This window comes from Sceloporus undulatus, chromosome 1 (genome assembly GCF_019175285.1).
Source record: "Sceloporus undulatus isolate JIND9_A2432 ecotype Alabama chromosome 1, SceUnd_v1.1, whole genome shotgun sequence".
Classification (NCBI taxonomy): domain Eukaryota; kingdom Metazoa; phylum Chordata; class Lepidosauria; order Squamata; family Phrynosomatidae; genus Sceloporus; species Sceloporus undulatus.
Window position 1 is genome coordinate 95,618,534 of NC_056522.1, and position 23,510 is coordinate 95,642,043.

At 38.8% G+C, this 23,510-nt stretch overlaps 1 protein-coding gene across 15 annotated transcripts in view; it reads right to left on the reverse strand.

Moving 5' to 3' along the window:
- EYA4 (EYA transcriptional coactivator and phosphatase 4) overlaps positions 1–23,510 on the reverse strand; it is a 171,702-nt gene that overhangs the window by 65,585 nt on the left and 82,607 nt on the right. For 7 of the 15 annotated variants that reach the window (XM_042476060.1, XM_042476004.1, XM_042476013.1 and 4 more), the window contains 3 exons: positions 11,738–11,862; positions 8,586–8,654; positions 3,410–3,505 (listed from right to left, as the gene is read on the reverse strand). In XM_042476060.1, the coding sequence (XP_042331994.1) occupies positions 3,410–3,505; positions 8,586–8,654; positions 11,738–11,862 (290 nt within the window). The remainder of the gene's footprint in view (positions 1–3,409; positions 3,506–8,585; positions 8,655–11,737; positions 11,863–23,510) is intronic. The other 8 variants (XM_042476049.1, XM_042476080.1, XM_042476089.1 and 5 more) reach the window with 4 other exon arrangements.

Consider the following 23,510-nt stretch of genomic DNA (forward strand, 5'->3'; position numbering starts at 1 on the left):
ACATGTTCTTATGGCATGTCTTGTCAGATAAACGTTGATGTTTCCGCCAGTGGCACTCTAGTCATTGTGCAGCCCACTTCATTTGATGCAGATTTTTCGTGTACTATGGTTTTTTATCTGAAGCAGGCTGGAAAGGACGCTTGGGAGCGATAGTGTCTATGGCCCTGGTAAGATTGTTATTCCATGTATCAACCAGGGCTTCAACAAAATTGCTGTCATTCCCTATCATAAATCCCTCTAGAGCTTCCTGGAACCTTTTGGGTTCCATCAGCTTTCAAGGGCGGACCATTTCAATAAGTTCTCCACCCCCGAGAGGGCTGTAGGTAGTAGCCTTCAGTCCCACTTTAGCCAGAGAGTGATCCATCCACGACAGGGCAGAGATCTGAACTACTTCTGCCCACGGATATTCTTGATTCGTACTAAAGACCACATTGAGTGGACCCAAGACTATTTGGGACAGACCATGGCTATCATGGAGATCACAAACTCCTGAGCTGCACCTATCAGATCTAATGAGCTGGCCTCGAAGGGGATGTTGAGGTCCCCCAGGACCAAAAGCCTGGGAGACTCCAACACCATCTCTGAGACCAGCTGTGTCAGCTCAGCCAGGGAATCTGTTAGGCAACGGGGTAAACAGTATACTAATGGAATCTCTAGACTGTCCCTAGCCTTCAGGGTCAGGTAAATACACTCAATGAGTTCTGTTTTCTGGACAGGTCAACGTGATAGTACATTTAATACTTTAAATTTAACCTTTGGTTCCCCCCCCCCCCCCTCAAACCTATGCAACTGCACAAACTGAACATCAGTCATCAAAATCAATATGATCTGGGGGTATCCTTCCATTAAAAAACTTCATATTGATCTCACTAATTTTGTCCGTGTCATTCACTCTTTTCAATAATATAATGGAGAACCAAGTATCATCATCCCCCAAATGTCAGTGCCTTCTCTGATGACTTTACTGTAGATTTCAGCATTCTTCCTTCCTGCATCTCAACTGTCTTTCAAGAAAATCATCCAGACTTCCAGGCTATGTGGCCATGTTCTAGAAGAATTTATTTCTGACGTTTTGCTGGCATTTTCAGAGGGTAGTGGCATGGATGCTTATATATACTTGTATGACCCTTGATTGGGAGGAAGTGATTTACCAAGTCACACAAATACACACACACACACACACACACACACACCACAAACTTCCATGCCACCACCTTCTGAAAATGCCAGCCACAGATGCAGGCAAAAAGTCAAGAATAAATTCTTCTAGAATATGGCCACATAGCCTGGAAAAGCCACAGAAAACTATGGATGCCAGCCATGAAAGCCTTCGACTTCACATCATCCAGATACTTTTCTCCTTTCCAATGTTTCTATAGCATCTGATGTTATTCCTCTCCTTTGTGATCATTTCTAAATGTCACAAATCATCTTGGTCTAGCTACAAATTCTTATGGATCACAGTTTGTAATTCTTTCTTCACACTCCAATAACTCCCCTTGGTCCTTCTTCAGTACTCTGCTGCTTTATCTGATTCTCCAGGTTTCATCATGCCAAAGAATCTGACATTCTTGAAATCACTTTTCAACAGATTAAATTCCTGCCATATCTCCTGACAAATCCCTGGATCACATTTTCTGGAGGCTGAATTTTTGCCATTTTTCAATATAAAAAAAATTTGGCATATAAAATTTGTCTTCATGGGGACTCCTCAGATACAGTGTTTCAATCACATAGCTTGACTATTTAGCTTCTCTTGTTATTCACATTGCTTTCAATGGGATGCTCCTTCCAGACAAAACAATCCCAATTTCCTATAATGAAAGGATTTCTTTCTTTAATCTGTTTTTTTTTTTTTTGCTTGCAAAAACTTACAAAAACAGCCAGTCTTCCAACTTGTAAAAATTACTTTCCAGCTTTGTTACTATACCCTTTGTCCATTTAAAAACTTTTTGAAGTCAAAGTCTTATGAAACTTTGTTTTCAAAATGCAGTTTTAAAATCTTACAAACAGTCCTTAAAGCCACTCATGTTAGTATAAAAAGCAGGAAACTTGCTGAGGTATTGGTATCATCACTAAGTCGAAGAAATCTTAATTTTAGTACAAACAATTCTAGATGTTTTAAAGAAGTAAATTACAAAGTGAGGTTGCAGGCTCAGTATTTTTGAAAAGCTTGAATGCATGAGCTTGGTGGAATTTGTCCTACAGTCCCCCCACACACACTTTGCTTGCTTCAACTTCTAGGGTCCCTGCAAACTTAGCAAGATTCCCAAACCCTTGTTGGTGAACTCTACGTTCTTCTTTTCTCCAGGCAGAGATTCACCAACTGAATTTGTGTCCATGCCGATGACTGTTGCTGCTGTAGCTTTCCATTTCACTGAGCTCCATGAAGAGATGCTAGCCTGCCACTGCCTCACCAAGAGGTCTGTCAGGGTTTTAAATCTTGAATTAAGTTTTGGTAGTCCATGGCAATAAAAGATATTTAAAAGAGAAAATCCATGCTAAATTAAAGTTTAAGAACTGCTGGGCTAGATAACATATTTCCAGAAGTCTCAGGGATCATCTGTGTGATCTTTGACAAACATCAGACAGACAGCAAGGTCCTTTTTAGAGTGTACACTTCTTCTTGGCATCCTTCTATGAACACGATTCTCGTTCAGTCTTTTTTTAAAAAGAATTGTCGAATCATGAACATTTGTACTATTCAAAGTGATAGTGATCTGCAGATCTTCGGATATTCCTCTGAAGTCCTTTGTGACTTCCCAAATGCCAGTTTGTTCCTAACCAGAGTTTGACAGGACAGCTGCACCAGTGTAGAGTGATTATGATCTTGAACTATCTCCATTTGCACTGGATTGATGGAACCCCGTAATAATCAGGAATGGATTTGTAACCCTGACTAGACTGATCAACAACAATAACCACTTTTCTCAGGTACTCAGAGATTATTTTTTATTGTGCTACGACGGCCTGCCACAAAACTGTATGGTGAAGACCAAACTCATGAAGTGTGTATATAAAGTGTATATTTTAGGGTAGGGACTCTGAAACTGATCCATGCAGACATACCTAATTATTTAAACACCAGATTTTAATTATTTCCTTTAACTGTTGACTTCACATATTTTTGCACCTATCATGATCCTTATGCACTCATTGTTTGCCCAATTATAAATAATTTTATACTCACTAAAATGGTTACTATATATTCCATAGGATAGATAGAAAATGAAAGAATTTGATTCATGAAGGCAATCATAGTAGAATGATGGAATTTTCTTAATTATCATTACAATTCACAAACTTTCATACCACTGTAAGTCACTTGCATTGTTAACTGTTACAAATAACTACTGTGAAAACCCATTGAAACAGATCTGACAGAACTATGAGCCTCTTATGTCTTTACCTGATCCAGTAAAAGTGTCAAGAGATCCATCTCCACTTGTTGTTGTTGTTGATTCACTGCTGTTCATAGGCTCTGTTTTGACTGCAAGAAGAGACACTATATAGAAGAATAAGCAAACATGAGATTTTACTTCTAAATTAAGACACAGGCTGCCTTGCCAATTATAGCAAATATCTGAACCTGTGGTTCAGCAAAATATTTATTTATTTTATATGCTTCCTTTCTTCTAAACTGGACGCAGGTCAGCTCACAAAAGAGGCTTTAAAAACAACTCACTTTCAAAACACAATTTAAAACATCAGATTAGTCTAACAAGTTAAAAACTGACTGAAAAGCAAAGTATAAATACTCTAAATAAACAAAAATATAAAATCATTAAATACATAGTAAGTTGAAGATATAAAACCATTAAAAACATAAAAGCAAATATTCCAAGAAGTATATACAAAAATATGCATACATTGAATTTATGTCATAACATTGCCTTTCACAATCACAGCTTTAAAACCATGCTCCCACTGGTTTTTAACATGTATTGAGATACACCTTAATGTAAATCCATTACACATTCCAGGCATGAAAGTAAAATAATAATAATAATAATTAAAAAAAATTAAAGATGTGAAATAGTGAATAGAGTTGTTTTGGACAAATTAAACAAATTTTATTATACCTTGATTTAATATTGTTAAAATGAATATGTGGTGGATGGTGAAAATAGACTTAGAACTGGAACTATTCTAAATATATTGTCCAAATATTCTTGTAACAAATATGGGCTGACATCCTGTTAGTAAACCCAGAGGAAACCCATTCAATCAGCTGTTGAATGTTGACTCAGCAAAGGATTCAGTGGGTCTGCAAAACAGTAAAGACTAAAATAGGATTTAGGCAATGGTGAGACAGCTTCTTTCCTAATTTTCTTTTGTAAAATGAATATACTCATTTGCTATGGGGTTGTGCACACCGGCAGTTTAGGTTGGGTTGGGGGCATAGTCGTGGCAATACAATCCAGACACAAAAATGTGCTGGCTGTGGAGGACAGAATGATTTGCTTCTGAATTGTTTATCCTAGCAGAACAGTCCTTACACCAGCATGTCCCCCTTTTGCTGACTGATCTTAGACTCACGCTGCAAAAGATCTGTTGGCACAACTCTTCTGCCAGCTATATTCAGTTGCCAGAGGAGACAAAAATGTGCACAGGAGGAGGGAGGAGCTGAGTTATGTCAGATCAAATCCTCTCCTGGACTAGAGACACAGCCACTATGACAGCACAGGATTAGGCCATGGCTAGGGTACAGGCATACCTCAGTTAACAGAGCCTCTGACAAAGAAGCTCCTCTTCGCAAAGACTTTAAAAGTGCAACCATATCCCCTTTTCCTCTTTTTCTAGATGGAAGTGTGTGTGTGTGTGTTGTTGTTGTTGTTGTTGCAGCAGCATATGTGCAATAAACAAGGTAATAAAGCTTAAGCTGGGAGATAATGAGATACTGGGAAATAATGAGATACTACTCTATCCAGTGTAATATTTAAAATAATGATTCACAATATTAATATAAAAATCAAGGTTGATATTTTTCATTAAAACATTAATGCAAATAAATAAATAAATAGTCCAAACAAAACAAAACCCAGAGATTTCTTTTTGAAACCTGTTTTTCCCTCAACCCTGTTTGAAGGCCACGAACTGCTTTCTTGCTAGGTCTGAGTCAGAAATTTTAAAAACAATTGGGTACTAATCGGGTTATTCCTTTTATCTTCTTTGGTACCACTCCCAACTTTCTGTTTTAGTTGCATTCCTAATATTGGATTTATGCTGTAGTGCAATCTTAAGTAACGTTTTGAGTTGGTTGGCTCTAGATATAGTCATACTGAAATAAGTGGCATTTAAATTAGGATGTGGTGGTTTAGCAGTTAAGATGCTGACTCTGACAATCCCCAGGGCTACAAATTGCCAGTTCAAGATTCAGGCACTGTGTGACAGAGTGAGCTCACGTCACTAATCCCAGCTTCTGCCAACCTAGCAGTTCGTAAGCATGTAAAAGTGCAAGTAGATAAATAGGTACCACTTCAGTGGAAAGGTAACAGTGTTCTGTGCAGTCATGCTGGCCACATGACCACAGTGTCATCTTTAACAACTCTGGCTCCCTTGGATTAGTAACAGAGATGAGCACCACCCCATACAGTTGGATACGACTTGATAAGATGTCAAAGGTGAAACCTTTATCTTTTAAAGTTAGGCACACCTAACTTCTTAACTTTGGCCTGTTACAGACTGCCAAAATAAAGCTGCTTCGGGTCTCATTGGAGATATGCTATTTAAATGATGCATGGGTCCTAAGAGTCCAGAGTTTGCGCCAAAGCCACACTCCATTCCTAAGCACTGGAGTGAAGCTTTGGTGCAGCTTCCAGATTCTTAGGGTGCATGCATCATTTAAACAGCATACCTCCAAAGAGACCTGAAGCAGCTTTATTTTGGCAGTCTGTAACAGGCCTTTCATTGCTTTAAATCTGACTAAATTTGTACCCAACCCATAGTTTTGAAATGCCTTAAAAGACCAATTCTTTATACAGCTTTATTGGATACTGTGAAAAATAATTTTCCTATATTGAGCATATTTATAAAAATGATCTACAAAGAAAGACAGAATATTAGTTTCAAAAGCTAATAGGCAATCATTGAAGGAGCCAAAAATGTTTCCTACAACTGTCTGATTCTTCACTTTGTAACTTCAGTGGAAAATTTTTGTAGCGGTTGAGTATCTTTTATCTGAAATGCTTGGGATTTTTTATTTTGGAATACCTGTATTTGCATAGATGTACACAATGAGATATATTGGAGATGGGAGCCAAGTCTAAACACAAAACTCATTTATGTTTCATATATATCTTTTATGCATAGTCTGAAGGTAATATTATAAAATATTTTTAATAATATCATGAATTAACCAAAGTTTGTGTACACTGAACCATCAGAAAGCAAAAATGTCACAGCCAACCATTTGGACAATTTTGGATTTTTGGAGTATTCCAAAAGTCTAGATAAGGGAGATTCAACCTGTACTATAAAAAAGAATCAGGAAAGTCAATCAAGGTAATGTAAAAGAACAAAGCTAGATTTTAAAACAAAAAAGTAGCATGTCATACAAAATATATGATTTGTGCAGTGGATGCACAGGATCTAGAAAAGTACTATCAACTTCATGTTCAGTCAATAAGATCAGAACATGACAACGGTCAAATTTTTGTCTCTTGAAGCTGCAATCCCATATGTATTTACTCATAGATACTTTTGTATATCCTTCTTACAATTAATTGGACTTTCAACTGAATCTATTTCAAAATGGATCAAATAAGATAAGGTTAGGACATCTCTCCACAAACTGCACTGGTAAGATGGGAAAGAAATCTATTAAACTACAAGAGGTACAGATTTCATTTTTGAACTGGACTGATTCCTGCCTGGTCTATGCATTTTGCAAGACTTAAGCAAGTACTGTATACTGAAATGTAGTAACTTTACAATGTGAATTTGGAGGAGATAGCCTATAACCTTTGAAGTGGAGTACATATTACATTGATTATGGCTTTGCTCATGTGTTGCCACAAAATGAGCAATTTACAGTGAAAATAATTCATCAGATACATACCCTTGGCTCTTGTAGCTAATTGTTGTTTTTGTCATCGTTCAACAGACTTTATGTGTTTTATTGCAAAAATTCAATAAAAAATGTAATAAGGAAAAAAACTTCAGCAGAGTCTGTTGGCACGCCAGCATGAGCAGTACTAAAAGCTTTTCATAATATAAAAAAGCAAATCACTTTGGACTCTTATTCCCTGGCTTTATGCAGATATAATGCTAACCAATGATGTAGCATTAGGAAATGAACTACAAGTTCGACAGTTTCTACTTCCTCAATCCTCCTCTTGCATGCTCATAAGGAAGAAATCTGAAACTCTTTGTTAACTCCTGAAAATCTATCTGTTTTATCCACAGTTTAGGATAATTTGCTAAGTTCATTATATATTATCTTGAAAAGTTTTCATAAACTAGAGTTTAAAATTAACATTTCAGGTTCTAGGGCAATAGCTGCAAAGCTAAGTTCCCTGTGGGTGACAAGAGAGAAGGGGTCACATAAGCCTGAGACTTATCAATATGATGTTTAACCATAATGAATATGACATTTAAATGCACTGAAGTCACAACAAGTTAAATCACTAATTATATTTTTCTTGCCTACTGAATTAGTATTTTAAATTTTGATTTAGCTCAATATCTGGTTAAACAAAATTAGAACTTCAGTTAAGCATGTCAGAAAGGGAGATAAACTTAAATATTCAAGTTATTGTAAATTTTACAGAAGTACATTTGGATTTATTTTTGTTCTCTTCCCTGTACAGTACAGTACCATTTTCCCAAACACAATCTAGGTCCTGCACTTCAGATGCAACCTACAAAAACATGTTTGCAAAATAAAAGGCTCCAGGTGACAACAAAATCAATACAATGCTGTAAGGGAAGCTAATATAGTCTTCCCAGGGGATGGGAAAAGGAGACTATGATAAGCAAAGAACAGGAGAGTCCAGTAAAGGTACATATTGTGTGAATTTTCCCAACTAATATACTCTTTTCTCAATATAGCTAGGACAAGAGTGTTCTGAGGGGTTTCAATATGTTGGAACATCACTCCTTTTGTAAAAGTGAAAAGTTATCAATAGAGCCAGAAACTACTGTACATGTAATCCACTTCTTCTTTTGTGGGGGAAGCATTTATTTTTCCCTCTGCTGGCAAGATATTTGAGATGGACTACAAATGTATCCATGAATAATCACAACACAGTTTATATATTCTAATTTCACAATGGCTTTATAAATAAGGCCCTATATTATCTGTCTTCTTTTATAGATCAAACACATGCAGGTTGTTCTTTGCTATCAAATAGAAATATAGACTTATGCAAATATAATAATGAACCCATTAGAAACTCTGTGTTATTATAAGTTTTATAATATAAGATATTACAACTTTTTGTGTTTCTTTTATTAGATAAAAGTGTTTTGAGAAGCAGAATGCGATGTAATGATAAATAAAGAAACAAAGCAAAATATCAGATAATTAACACACCAGTCAAGAAGTCAGCCACACACATGCACTATACCAGGATTGCTCATACTTGTTGCAGAAGAAGGAGTGCTGCAACTCAGCAACCAGTCTGCAGTGTTTAAAACAGTCATGTTGTCTCCTGAGAATTGGAATGGCATATAATTGTTCATTGCCTGAAGATCTAAGTATCTTTATTTATTAAAACTATATACTGTCCTATATCATATTACCTCAGGACTATGTACAATAAACTCAGTTTAACCAAAACATACAGTTGAAATCCGTAAAAATATTTAAACAGATTAAAAACATTTTAAACAATGTGACAATATCTAATTAATATCCATACATAATTTGCAATAAGGAAAAAAAAAAGAAAATCCATCATGTTATTTTATACTAGCAAATAATCACAATTTTGGTTTCTGAATGATTCCAATCACAATTCCTACACAAGTGAATTATTCCCATTTTTATAGCCATGTCTCTGGATATCATAATGAAAAAGATTTTGTTTTACTTGTATATAACCATGAAGCTAGGGAAGTACAGAATAATCACAATTTTTTCTCACCTGCTATGAGAAAAGGTATCTTGCTATGTGAAGCAAACAAACAAAAACATCCACCACTGATTATTTTGTAATCCCTGAGAGTGACAAGACATGTGTTTTGCCCAGCAACAACCAGCCCTTTTTAAAAATAGTTTTTAACACAAAATAATTTTCTGTACAAAACCCACTTTGTTCTTGGGGGAGGGGGGGGATCTCATAGTTTTCCAAACCCAAGATGAAACAAGTCTGGTCATTTTAAACATTTGCTGAAGTGAGGTGTCCTGTATTTAAAAAGACTTGTATGCCCTGGTTCAGATATAGGAGCTTATTGCTAAGCATTTTAAACCGGCTCCATCCTCCCGGGCTGGAGCCAGGAAGTGGGATGGGGGCAAGGATTATTGCATACTAAATCACCACTGAACTGCCCGCCACCATCAGCCTGGGTCCTAGCTTGGTCCCAGCCGAGCTCTGCCAGCACTTTTTAGAAGTTGGAAAGCTTTCCAACTTCTAAAAAGTGCTGGGAGAACGTGGCTGGGATCCGGGCTGATGGTGGCCGGAGGCCCAGGAGGCTGGAGCCAGTTTAAAATGCTGAGTGATAAGCTCCATACTGATATGTGCAGATATGTGTTCATTCATTCATTTAATTTAATTTAAATCCAACCTCAATGCAGGAACATTTCCCCTGATATAGGGCATCAAATAGGGGAGACCCCATAACTAATTGCAGAATCCACACTTTGCATAAATAAGAGCTGGGAGTAGCCTGTAACCTGTAAATGGCATGGTGTATCCCTGCCATTTACAACCGACAATATCAGACAAGAAGAATCTAAAGTATGGCTGAGTAACATTCAGGTTTTGGATGTTCAGATAATATGTATTCAGGAATACTGATACAACAGTGGCTTGTGTCAAAGGGGATGAAGTAGATGCTAATATATGGTACCTTTAAAAAATTCCCTTCAGTTACTCTTTCCATTAAATTAAGGTAAATGAAAATAAAACCACAAAATGAATGGTAGAAGTATCACTAGATGACTTCACTTTGATAAGCTTTTTTTTTAACCTCCTCTATAGACATGTCTACTACATCCTGAAGCAACTGTTTAGACTTGGAGGACAGTACAAATATTTTGGAAGAAAACTGTAATTAAACAAATTCAAGTTGAAAGTCTCTGCTTTCCTCCACCACTTTAAGGAACAAGTCACAATAGGCAACTGGAAGTGCCACAAGGAAACCAGCTGTACACATTACAACTGTGGGCAAAGAGCTAGTAGAAGCACCTATAACCGTCCTTTCATATCTTAAATGTTCCATAGATTTGCAGATTGTCAGTACAATTGTTCTTTGAATGTCAGTAAGAGTGTGAATGTCAGCAATGTGTGTGCAAGAGATAGGCAATTTTACTAGGTATGGGGACAAATTTGATCCAGTATGGGGCTCTACTCCTTTGTGCCTGAATCTGGGCAGTAAACAGGGGAAAGCCACTTAGGACTTTTGATTGATTTAAATGGCTTGTAGAAGTTTGCCATGACAATTTGGGGGCAAACTGTTGTAAACAGCTTAAAGCAAGCATTTGTTTAAATTAAAATACAAACCATTTCTAAAGGGAGGAAAGGGCTTTTAAAAAACTGTCTTTCAAACAGATTGTTTGTTGTTTGTTTGCTTGTTTTAATCCCATTTCCTTTCAGTGTCTTAATTTGAGGTATTTTCCAATCAAAGATTATCTAGTGTATTGTGTTACAAAGAAAAATCACTAAGTCCACAGCAATGTCTGCATTCCACTATATTAAAACAAAATGTTCACACTAGATAGAACATTTTCTTCCTGCTCTCCTTGGTTGCCAAAAAATAAAAAGAAAGAAAGAAAGAAAAAGAAAAAGTGACCAACAGAAGAGCAAATTTGCTTTCTGAGTCATGGGAGGGGGGGCAAAAATTATATGGTAGTTGGCTAAAATTTAGACACATTGTTCACAAATCGTCATCTAAAACTACCATAGAATGATTACCTTGTAAAACTAGTTCTGTATAAATTCTGCAATAAAATTTGACCCTGGAAATTCTAAAAAATGTCCGGTCTACCTGGATTAGGGTTATACGGAATTACTCCCATCAGTACCAACTTGCTCCTGAAATTCAGAAGCACAATTTGCTGATGAATTTTGGAAAAATGGGGGGAAAGGAAGTAACCTATAAGCCACATTTACACTCCTATTGTAAGAAAAGAGAATCCGTTCAGTGATGTTTAAATTAGTAGATTCAAAGCAAATGCCTGATTGAATGTTTAGATAATAAACTATGGGAATACCTGATTCTAATACAATCCTAGTAGATTTACATTAAAGGTCAAGCTAGCTGACAATTCAAGAATGACAGTACTACTATACAAATGATGTAACTTTAGGTCCAGGAACCAGTATATGTATGCTTTCAACAGACAAAAAGCTGAGGTGTGACTATTAAGATCTATACAATGATACACTATAAAGAAAAATGTATGTTTTTGTTTATTTATGCCCCACCTTTTTCTTACTTTATTATACAGAATATACAAATTTATGCCCTCTCCACCTTCTTCATGAGATGACTTGTTGCCACTTAACCATTTAAATTCTAAAGGTGTCAAAACATTTTTTGTTTTTGAACTGAGACATCAGTCTTTACTCACCACTTGTCCCATTTGTTGTAACAGATGTGCTACTAAGATTAGATTTGTCCAGTTTAGAACTACCCGGTGTTTCACTGCTTCCCACAAGATTGTGAGGACTTCCTAGATCCTGCATTTCCATAGATCTATTAGAGAGAAAGAGAGAAAGCAATACTTTCAATCATATTATTTGCATTATGGAAGTGTGCAGACAAACCTTTGTGCTAGACATTTATGGAAACACTTTTACAGTGGGTCCTTGTTATCTGCTGGGGTTTGGTTCCTCTGTGGATAACAAAATCCATGGATGCTAAAGTCCCATTCAATCAAATAGCATAACAAAATGGTGTCTCTTATATAAAATGGAAAATCAAGGTTTGCTATTTGGAATTTATGCTTTTTTAAAATATTTTCAAGCCGTGGATGCTTGAATCCATGGATAATTAATCCGTGGATGAGGAAGGCAGACTTTATTTTACATACCCTCAGACATATACATATATGTTCACATATATAAACAATGTATTTAAATCAATCCCATACCCTTCCACTGCTTTTCTGGCAGTCCTGGCCACAGTGGACAACCCAAAAATGCCCCAAGAACTTAAGAGGGTGTACTGAATAATACTTCATGTGTTATAGGTTGTAATTGATACTGCATGCAAGTTAAATGAATAGAGATGCAAGTAAAGTGTTGCATCCTGAGATGCCCTGAAAATATTCAAGGAAGCTTAGGGACACTTGTTGAATCACACCCTGCTTAAAAACCTGTATATACAATTTGTACAGAATTGCTTGATATAAATACCAAAACTAGTACTAAACTATGTAAATCAGTACTATGGAGCACATGCAAATTCCATGCAATTCTACTGTTTAAAATGTGCTTCTGTTCCATGTAATCAAACAGCAGTCACTGATATTACTGCACTGTCAAGAGCCCTACTGCCAACTGCTCATGAAAGCACAATCATGAACAGAAAGGCGTGAGTTGAAGCAGCAGCTAGGCTTTGCTGTTTGAAAAACAGATACCTGCACTTTCCAGCTACATTTGTCATTTAGAGAATGACACTTATAAGTATTTTATTGTGTTTTGTAGTTCATAAAATTGTAATTTGCTATTGGGTTTCCAGGTTTTAATATTGTATGACACTGTAGGAACACTGAGTAAAACTGTAGATATAAACACTATGAAGAAGGAAAGCAAGACAGAATAGAAGCTGTATTTTCCTCATCTAATTCTTTTGGTAACCTAGTAACAATTTCAGCTGGTGGAAACAACTGATTTGCCACAACCTTTACATATTTTTAATTCTCACTGGAACAGTGGAGTGGAACTGGCAGTAAATACACATATTGCTCCTTTAGGTACTGTTACAAAGAGTATTGATGCCAGTAAGATAACATTTGGCTTCCCTTTTTTATATGGGAAGTTCCAAACATGAAAGGGCTTGCTGTCTTTAAAAAGTAATGTTTCGCAAATTCTGCCTCAACCAGATAGAGGCGCTCGACAGTGTACCCCTGCTCCTTTCCTAGCCAGTCAGGGCCTTTGCAACCACACGCTGCAGCCCTGATCAGGCCTTTCAAGGGTGCAAAAAGGAGCTGCAAAAAGTCATGGCGCCCTGGCGGTGGAGTCAGGGCATGCATTATCTGGACATGATGTCCCGACTCCACCTCCAGGCTGGCATTTCAGGGCGGTCTGTACAGGGCCTACATCCAGTACAGCACTATTCTTGGCATAGGCCCAGATATCCCACAAAAGTAGATGACATTCAAAGGTATGCTGATTTTCAACTGTTGCTGTTGACATTGTTTTTTCAACCATGCCTCATCTCATTTTACATCTAATTTAAAGTGGTGGCCACAAAAATTACTTGGCAGCAAATATCTGGACACAGAAAACCTCTGTTTTTGGACAAAACGTCCCAGAGAAACCAAAGCCAGCATATATGTGTGGCAGACTCTGAAAATCTACTCGAAAAAGTATGCTCCCAGCTGTGTCTTGCAATGTATCCATGTGATGTTTACTGGGCAAGAAGTTTCACTATGTTCAAGTCGGAAGCCACTTCCTGATAAATGTGCATAATTGAAATATAGGCGGGATATAGACCGCCCCTTTGCGCCATGTATTGGGGACAGGGCAGCCACAGCGGCAGCCCAAAGGCCCCAATCCAGCACTTTTGGGGACCAGGGAGAAGCAGCAAAATGCCGCTTCTCCCTGCTCCTGAAAAGGGGTGTCCTTGGGGCTTCATGTCCCAGGACACCCCGGGGAGCCACTGCCAGTAGAGAAAGGGGCCACTTGGCCCCTTTCTCCCGGCTTCGTTCCCACAGCCATTTGGGGGCTGTGGGAATGAGGTGCTCCCCCAAGAAGGAGCTCTGTTTCGAAACTCTTTCCAGTGCCGCTGCTAGGCGGCCACAAGCGGCCTGACTTGGCGCAAAGATGTCACGTCTGCACCGTGCCCGTGACCTCATAATGGCGGCACCCTGTGTACACAGGGCACCGCCATTATGCTGCTGTTGGTACATATTAGAGTTAGAGAGCATGTAGATGGTGCGCGCTCCCTAACCCTAATATTGGCGCTGGTACACTGCTTTTGGGCGGTCTGTACCACACCATAGTTGTTCATTTTGGGGCTGAAACAGGCAGCCCTTTTGCATCGCCATCCAGGTGGTGTCTATGTGTGGCATTTATACACTGTGTGTCCTGAAGCCACCTGGATGTTTACATGGGGGTGGATTCATGATGCTCTGGCGGTGGAGCATTTACATACAGCATGCTGCCAGAGTATCATGAAGCTGGCTTCCGCCCATGGTGCAGGTGCAAAGCTGGCTTTTTCCCACCTGAAAATGAAGCAGCTCTTTACTCCTCCTTTTTTGGGTGGTTTCAAGGAGAATTGGGGCCACAGCATGTGGTTGCCATGGCCCCAATTCACCTTTGGAAGGGGCAGCTTCAAGCCACCCCTTCTGGCTGTCTATTTTGCCCCCTTCTCTATTGGATTTTGTAGCACCTTTGTGACTAACTAGGGAAAAAGAAGTTTGTAGCATGAGCTTTTGTAGGCTTTAGTGGTGGAGTGGAAGCCAGGTAAAGACAGGAGTGCAGGAGTTTAAATGAAAAAAACTGAAAAGGAATGTTGGCTACTGCAGATCCAGTCGACATGAGTAGAACCCATGTAGCTGAATGAAGTGGAAATCCATCAACCTCTTCAAGAAACTTGCCCAGATAAAGACAGATACCTTCTTTTTCAACAAGTGCAAACAATGGGATGTCATTCTTAAGGATCTACATGTGGGGAGCCCTTTACAAACTACGTATCATATAGAGCTCATGGGTTCTACTCATGCTGACTGGGTCTCCTGTAGCCAACATTCCTTTTCAGTTTTCTTTAGTTAAACTCCTGCACTCTTGTCTGTACCTGGCTTTCACTCCACAAAAGCATCTGAAGAAGTAGATTAAAGTCTACGAAAGCTCATAATACAAACTTCTTTTCCCCCCAGTTAGTCTCAAAGGTGCTACAATATCTCAACACATATTAATTCTACAGACTAACATGGCAATATCTTTAAGTTCTGCCCCCTTCTCTAGTTATGGAACATAGAGCAATAACATTGCTGTATATCAAATGCTGGGGGCTTTGTCTGTTATGACCATGACTGCTTCCCCACTCATGAAGTAAACTGAATTCAATATGAGATTTGATGTTAATGTGCTTCTGTCCTGCAACTGGGCTTGTAGATTTCCCAAGTGGTTGACCAGAGAGGAATAGAGTCCTGGACTAGATGAGTCTTCAGTCTTTGCCACTGTGGTTCTTATGTTTATCTTAGGGTTCAGTCCTGTGAGAAACACTTACTGCATACATACTTACTGTATACAATGGAACCTGCATTTTAGTAAAATGCTTTTAGATTTCCTTCTGTTTTAGTAATTTTATCTTTGGCTACTTTGCTGGCAACTGAGTTGGCATACCAAAACACCATATGACAGATGAGTTTTGTAATGAAATAAAAAAGCTGACATAACACCAACATATGCATGGAATGTATGCTGCAAGGCCACAATCGTGAAGTGAACACAATGGCCTTTTGTAGTCTAGATGATGCAGGCCAAAATCTCAGTGACAGGCTCAAGCCCAATCCTACCTGTGCAGATACAGATGATCTGGCCTGACCCTGGGATAAAATAGCCCTGGTTTTCCACTGAGTTTCTAAGAAACTCTGTAGCAAACCCAGGCTGTTTAGACAGCCTCCCACACCCCACACTCCTTACCTTTCAGCCAGGTGATCCATCTGAGAAGCCTCTCAGTTGCCCCATCTGACATGGCTGCCATGTGGGTGCAGTCAGGCACCCTGTTTCTGCATCAGACAGAGTGATTGCGGGCTTCTCAAATGGATCACCCAGCGGAAAGGTAAGAAGAGGCCCCAGGTGCTGCATCGGTGGAGGGATAGGTGTGTGACCCAGGGACTAACCTGGGTGTAGGATAGCACAGGCTCAGCCCATGCTATTCTGCCTCCTCTACTCAGGCCCATAATGTCCCTAATCAGAATCTGCCAAAGACACTTATGACTGCTATATATACCTGAGAGACAATGTGAGGGACATTCACTCCTTCGGTTTAAAGGAAATTCAGTATATTGTCAATTTGTATTAACTACCCTTATATATGCATCTTTATGTGTTTTAGCAGTGTTTAATGGAGTTTTTACAGTGCTAAAATTATTTTATGTGTTTTAATCGATGCCCACCTCAAGCCGTGGAGAGAGATGGGTAAGAAATAATCATAAACATAATCATAATAAATCATTTGAAACAACTGAACCAGAGTCAAGTCTGAAATGTTGTGTATCACTTGATGGATTTTAATGGGAGTATTAAAACAGAATACTTGTATTCATATTAACACAACCTTGTCAATACCCACTTCCTAACTGTTGACCCTCTTTTGTGCTGTACAGTATTGCTGTGTATCATAAATTTTGATTCCCCCTTATTGCTATTTCAAAACTCTGGCAACCTTAGGTGAACTAGATCGCAGAATTCCCTTGTAAATGTCAAGAGATATTCATGTGTCATTGAGAGAGGCTGAACAAACCCCTGAGCAAGAAAATAAAGAATAAAAAAACTTTTAAATGGGGAAGTTTTCTTCTTCTGAAATATAAGTGAAAATGAGTTTCAAAATATGTTGATAGGAGGAAGAAACATCAACAATCTAAAAAAATGCAGATGACACCATACTACTAGAAGAAAACTTCTCAGACTTGGAAAAATCACTAAGGAAGTTCAAAGAAGAAAGTGCAGAAGCTGCTTATATTATTGCTGAACATAAAGAAAATAAAAGTAATGATCATGGAGGATCTACCTAAATTCAACCTAGGCAATGAGGAAACTGAAATAATTTAAGAGTTCCTGTACCTTGGATCAAGCATCGAACAGAATGGAGCCTGCAGTAAGGAAATCAGAAGACTAGGAACGGAGTGCAAATATGAAAGAACTAGAGATCATTCTAAGAGTAAGGATATACAATTGAGCACTAACAACTAAATCATTTTATTCCCCCATCATCATGCGTGGATGTGAAACCTGGCCAGTGAAAAAAAGCAGATAAGACAAAAATCAGTTCAAGGTGTGATGTCGGAGAAGAGTTCTAAGGATACTATGGATGGCCAAAAACAAACAAACTGATCCTTGACCAGGTCAATCCTGAAATCTCCCTGGAAGCCAAGATTATCAAATGAGGCTGTTGTACTTTGGCATGACTCATTAGAAAAGGCAATAATGTTAGGAAAGATGGAGAGCAGTAGAATGGAAGGAAGCCACATGCCAGATAGATAGACTCAATCAGGGAGATTACAGGCCTGAAGTTGCAGGACCTAAGCTGAGCAGTGGGTAGAAGGATAGAGGATAGAGGCTCTTGGAGATGTCACATCCACAGGGTCCCCATGAGTTGGGATTGACTCGAGATCAGTTAACAACAACAATGATGAAGGGAATGCTGTGGATATAGTATATCTTGATTTCAGTAAGGCCTTTGACAAGGTTTCCCATGACATTCTTGCAAACAAGCTTGTAAAATGTGGGCTAGACAAAGTAACTGTTACATGGATTTGTAATTGGTTGACCGGCTGAACCCAAAGGGTGCTCAACAATGGCTCTTTTTCAGCCTGGAGAGAAGTGACCAGTGGGGTCCCACAGGGCTCTGTCCTGGGCCCAGTGTTATTCAACATCTTTATCAATGACCTGGATGACAGAATTGGGAGCATACTTATCAAATTTGCAGATGACATCAAATTAGGAGAAATAGCTAATACTCCAGAGGACAGGATCAACATTCAAAATGATCTGAATAGACTAGAAAGCTGGGCCAAAGCTAACAAAATGAAATTCAACACAGAGAAATGTAAGGTATTGCACTTAGGGCAGAAAAATGAAATGCACAGATATAGGATGGGGGACACCTGGCTGAATGAAACTACGGGTGAAAGGGATCTGGGAGTCCAAGTAGACCACAAGTTGAACATGAGTCAACAGTGCGATGCGGCAGCTAAAAAGGCCAATGCAATTTTAGGCTGCATCAATAAAAGTATAGTGTCTAGATCAAGAGAAGTAATAGTGCCACTGTATTCTGCTCTGGTCAGGCCCCACCTGGAATATTGTGTCCAGTTTTGGGCGCCACAATTCAGAAAGGACGTTGAGAAACTGGAACGTGTCCAAAGGAGGGCAACTAAAATGGTGAAAGGTCTGGAAACCATGTCCTATGAGGAATGACTCAGGGAGCTGAGAATGTTTAGCCTGGAGAAGAGAAGGTTAAGAGGTGATATGATAGCCCTGTTTAAATATTTGAAGGGGTGTCATATTGAGGAGGGAGCAAGCTTGTTTTCTGCTGCTCCAGAGAACAGGACCCGGAACAATGGATGCAAGCTACAGGAAAAGAGATTCCACCTCAACATTAGGAAGAACTTCCTGACAGTAAGGGCTGTTCAACAGTGGAACACACTCCCTCGGAGTGTAGTGGAGTCTCCTTCCTTGGAGGTCTTTAAGCAGAGGCTAGGTGGCCATCTATTGGGGATGCTTTGATTGGATTTCCTGCATGGCAGGGGGTTGGACTGGATGGCTCGTGCGGTCTCTTCCAACTCTATGATTCTATGAACAAACAGTATCAATAAAAAGATTAAAAATTACAATAGGCAATCAGCACCAAATAAACGAAGGATTTTCATATCATTTTAATTACTACAAACCATTATGTATTTGCAAGCCTAAGAGACAGCAATATGAAGGGGTAGGTATAAGAAGGAGAAGAAATAAAGAAGTAGTAACTTGATAATAGCGAGTCTCAAAATTCTGGCAGGCAACAAAGGGAAAGTGGGGATTTCCTAAAAGTTACTTCTCTCCACAACTATTTGCTGAGCACTGAGAACTGAGCCAGTTTAAAGAAAACCAAGCACAATCTGGAATACTGGAAAATTCATGCAGAGATGGAAACACCCCTGGTGATGAGCCACTATGATATTATGAAACATATAGCGGTAAAAATAATAATAAAGGAACCAAATAAACACATAAATGAATCAAATGACACACAGACACAAGCATTTTTGTTAGGCAATAATTTAATTTTGAAGAAACTGACGATTTTGAGAGACAAACTAAATATTATAAAGAAAGATGCTACCAATACTGAATTCCCAGTATAAAACAAATACAGAGGTTGGTTTATATTTGCAAAGGACTAACAGTGGTGAAGGTTCTTATGCCTTCACACATTTGCCAGTTATCCTCTACAAGTTACCCTTTACAATATTTTTTTTTGGAATGCCCCAAGCCAAGATCCAGCATCCAAGATACAAACTAAAAGAGAAAAATACATAACAAAAGAGAGAAACAGCAAATAGACACAGCATCCCTTGAACTACTTAATTCACTACACATGCCTTCTCCCTTTTGTATTCATTCGGATGTGCCAATGTGTATATAACAGTTCTAGATTCAGGTTTTCACTTGAACACATGTTAAGCTGAAGTTGAAGAGGAGGGCATATACCCCCATGCCCTACATCCCCAGGCCCCAGAGGTAGATTAGATAAGATAGGGTTCCTGGCTGGGGGAATTTCATAACCAGTGAAAGATCACTTATGTCTGAGTGCACAGGGCTGATGGATGGATATGACTATAATTTTTAGCCCTGTGTGTATTCAAGCAAATGCCTCAACAGGGTACACATTGATATGAGAAAGCCTTTCCCCCTCCCCCTTTTATTATCAACTCCCAACCTGACAATTTTCTGTGCAAAGTTAGAAAAATTAAGAGCCCTGAATTACACTAAATCATAGAATCATACAGTTGGAAGAGACCACAATGGCGATCCAGTCCAACCCCCTGCCATGCAGGAAATCTAAATCAAAGCATACCCGACAGATGGCCATCCAGCCGCTGTTTAAAAACTTCTAAGGAAGGGAGATTCCACTACATTCCAAAGGAGTTTGTTCCACTGTCGAACAGCCCTTACTGTCAGAAAGTTCCGTCTGGTTCGGCAACAACACAAAGGCCAACTCCACTTGCCTCTAGGAAGCTCACGAGTACATCATAAATGCAGTACCACCTGCAAAAATTGTCATACTGCCTCTGGTGCTAGAAAAGGATAGTGTATATCTATAAAATAATCATAGGCCTGGTGCCTAGTTTTGCTCCACGGGGAATCCGCAGCCTCCAGACCATGGGACTTCCCCCACAGAGCAAAAAGATCCCGCAAAAAGCAGGTTCTTCTTGTGGCACGATTATGACACCGCAGTGCGCCAATGGCACATGCACGACATCATAATCATGCCCGATATGCAGATGCTAGGCATCCTGCACGTAACAATGGCAGCGCCCATCTGTATAGGGTGCCGCAATTGTTACCCCCTCGCCACATGCTAGGGTTGAGGCACATGTGGGCGGAGTGCCCTCGGCCAACCCCTAGCATGTGACAAGGGTACCCAATAGTCCCGTCTGTACCGGGCCATAGATTGCCCCATTCTTATTGAATTTGTCTACACCTCTCCTTTTAAAGCCACTCAAGTTAGCAGCTATCACTGGTTACATTTTGTGAATTTTGCAATTATGCAGTGTGTAAAGGAGCACTGTTTCCTGACAGGGGAGTTGCTTCACCCATTTGGTCGTTTTGGCTGACCCTTTAAGCACCACACAATTCAATACTGATTCAAATATTATTAAGGATTATTATCAAAAGATTCAAAGATTACATTAGAGGAAGCCTTAACTGCTTCTCCCAAAGATATACAATACAAGTTGAGTCTTCCTTATGTAGAATTCCAAAATCTGAACTATTCCAATGAGATGGCAAGTGGCAATATTCAATTTTTGTTCTATATAATCAATATCTAGTTCCCTTGAATGAATAATAGAAAGAGGCCCCAAAAGGGTGAACTTAACCATAGTAAAAGTTTGCTGAAGTAGGAATGTTAATAAGATGGATAAAAAGGTTGGTGTTACATTTTGATGGATAAATGCTGTGCAGGATGTCTTCTTTGAGTCAGAACACTGTACAGTATGTTGATAAAGGATTTGCATGGAATGTGTAGACTACTGAGTGCAAGGCCAGGGTTGATGCGTGATATTTGGTGAGAGGCCTTTGATAAGAGAAAAGCTTGGAATGTGGCATAGGTTGCTAATACATAAGTAATAAGATTTTGATGTATTCAGAATTCTTTGTCCTAACTGAATGAATTTTTGTATGTTTAAAACTGTTTACATCCAATAGAATTTTGTCACATAAAGTCTTTGTTAAGATGTCTATAAAAAAAAGGAGGACTTTACTTTTATTCTTGATATCAGGGGTTAATTAGGATCCAAATCCTAAACTGAGATCTTGCTAGCAAAATAAATTGTTTTCTTTACTAAATTGGGTCTTCCTTGCTTGTTTGCTGTTCTGTTCAAGAACCCATCATTTAAATTGGTTTATTAATATTGATTTCTGTAACATTTCTGGTGGCCCGTACGGGGATCTTGAATAAACAAACAGCTAAACAACCAAGTAGAATAGAGGAGATTTTCTCTCTCAAGGCCGAGAACTGGGCTCCTGCTTCAGAAGAGACTACGGAAGCTCCAGGGCGCATTCAACTCATTGCTGTTGAAGGAGTAGAAACATAGGCTCCTTTGATGAGAGGAGGACCAGAATTTCCAGCCAAAGAGGACTACAGTACTCAGTTTTTAAAGAAACAATGGCTGAGAAGAGGCTTGGTCAAAAGACCTATTGCCCCATGCATAAGTCTACCCAGGATTTTGGAGGCTATCTTGGGGCAAAGATTTCTGGAATTATAGTCAAGTATATACAGTATATCTTTTATGATCGAATACCTCCTAACTGTGGGCCATGGGACAAGGCAACCTCTATTCAACAACCTCCTAAATAGTATTACCAATAAGCACTGTGCACATGGACGTATCATACAACATTAAGTATAATTTTGCACCCTTCTGGAAACATTAGAGCTATCTGGCCTGAATCATGCCCAATCCTTCCACTCATGCAAATGTGGAAGGATTGCTGCTCCAGAACTAGAAAGCAAACCAATTGATTCAAATTACCAGAAATGATATTCCACCTAAATATTAGTAAGAACTTTAAAAAAAAAAACTGTAAGAGCTGTTCTGTAAAACAAAGCAGCCTAGTTGGGAGAGCCTGTTCAGTAGTGGAATAGACTGTTTTAGAGTGTGGTGAACTCTCCTTCTGTCGAGTTTGGATAAGCATCTTTCAGGAATGTTGTAATTCAGTATTCCTGCAGGGCAAGAGGCTGGACTAGATTACCCTTCAGGATCCTTCTAACTTTAAGATTCTAAGTAGTTTCTCCCAAAAACAAAAACAAACAAACAAAAAACCCAATTTTTCCTCCCATGGCAGAGCCTTGTATCACATCTTAATTACACCAGTACTTCTTACCCTCAGGGACACATTTTCAGGGGGTTGTAAAGAAGAGCAGATAGTTAACAATAACAATAGTGGATGAGTAGCAATGTGAAGTTGAAGGCTTTCATTGCCGGCATCCATAGATTTTTGAGGGGGGTTTGGGGCTATGACGCCATGTTCTCTGAAGATGCCAGCCACAGCTGGTGGCAAAATGTCAGGAATAAACTCTTCTAGAACATGGGCTCAGAGCTGGAAAAACCCACAAAAATCTATGGATGAGTAGTGTTTCACTTATGTTCTTTTGGCTTCAAGCCACTATTCTCCTTATGTTCATACCCATTTCACTGTTTATACTTTACGTAGATGTTTGTAGTGTTTCAAAAACTTGCAAAATGTGTCATTGAGTGAAAAGAAAAAGAAAAAAGACATTTTGTGGATTATGTGCAATGGCGGTTTTACTACACTAGTCTGATGATGTTAAAACTGTTATCTGGCTCTAGCCTAAGATTATCACTCTTATGCCAGCAGAATATATCTGATTTTGCACACAACAATACAACTGTTTATAAAGATACTAGAAGTGAAGCTCAAATTTGGCATGCCCTAAAAATCTGCTATAAAATTAACTATATTTAAAAATTTGGGGGAATGGACCCAGAAACTGTCTTTCACCAGCCCAGTTGCTCTGTTCATGGAAGAGGCCTCTGCACAATTTAAAAATATTTCATATTTACCATAGCCCCCCACATTCCTAATTTTTGGTACAATTTTCAAGGGGCTGGAGGGATTGTTATGGGAAAGGGATAGGAAATTTTATTTCCAACCATCCAGTTACACATGCCTAAATCTATATGGAAATTCTATATCTCTTATTTATTTATTTAAAGATGTTTT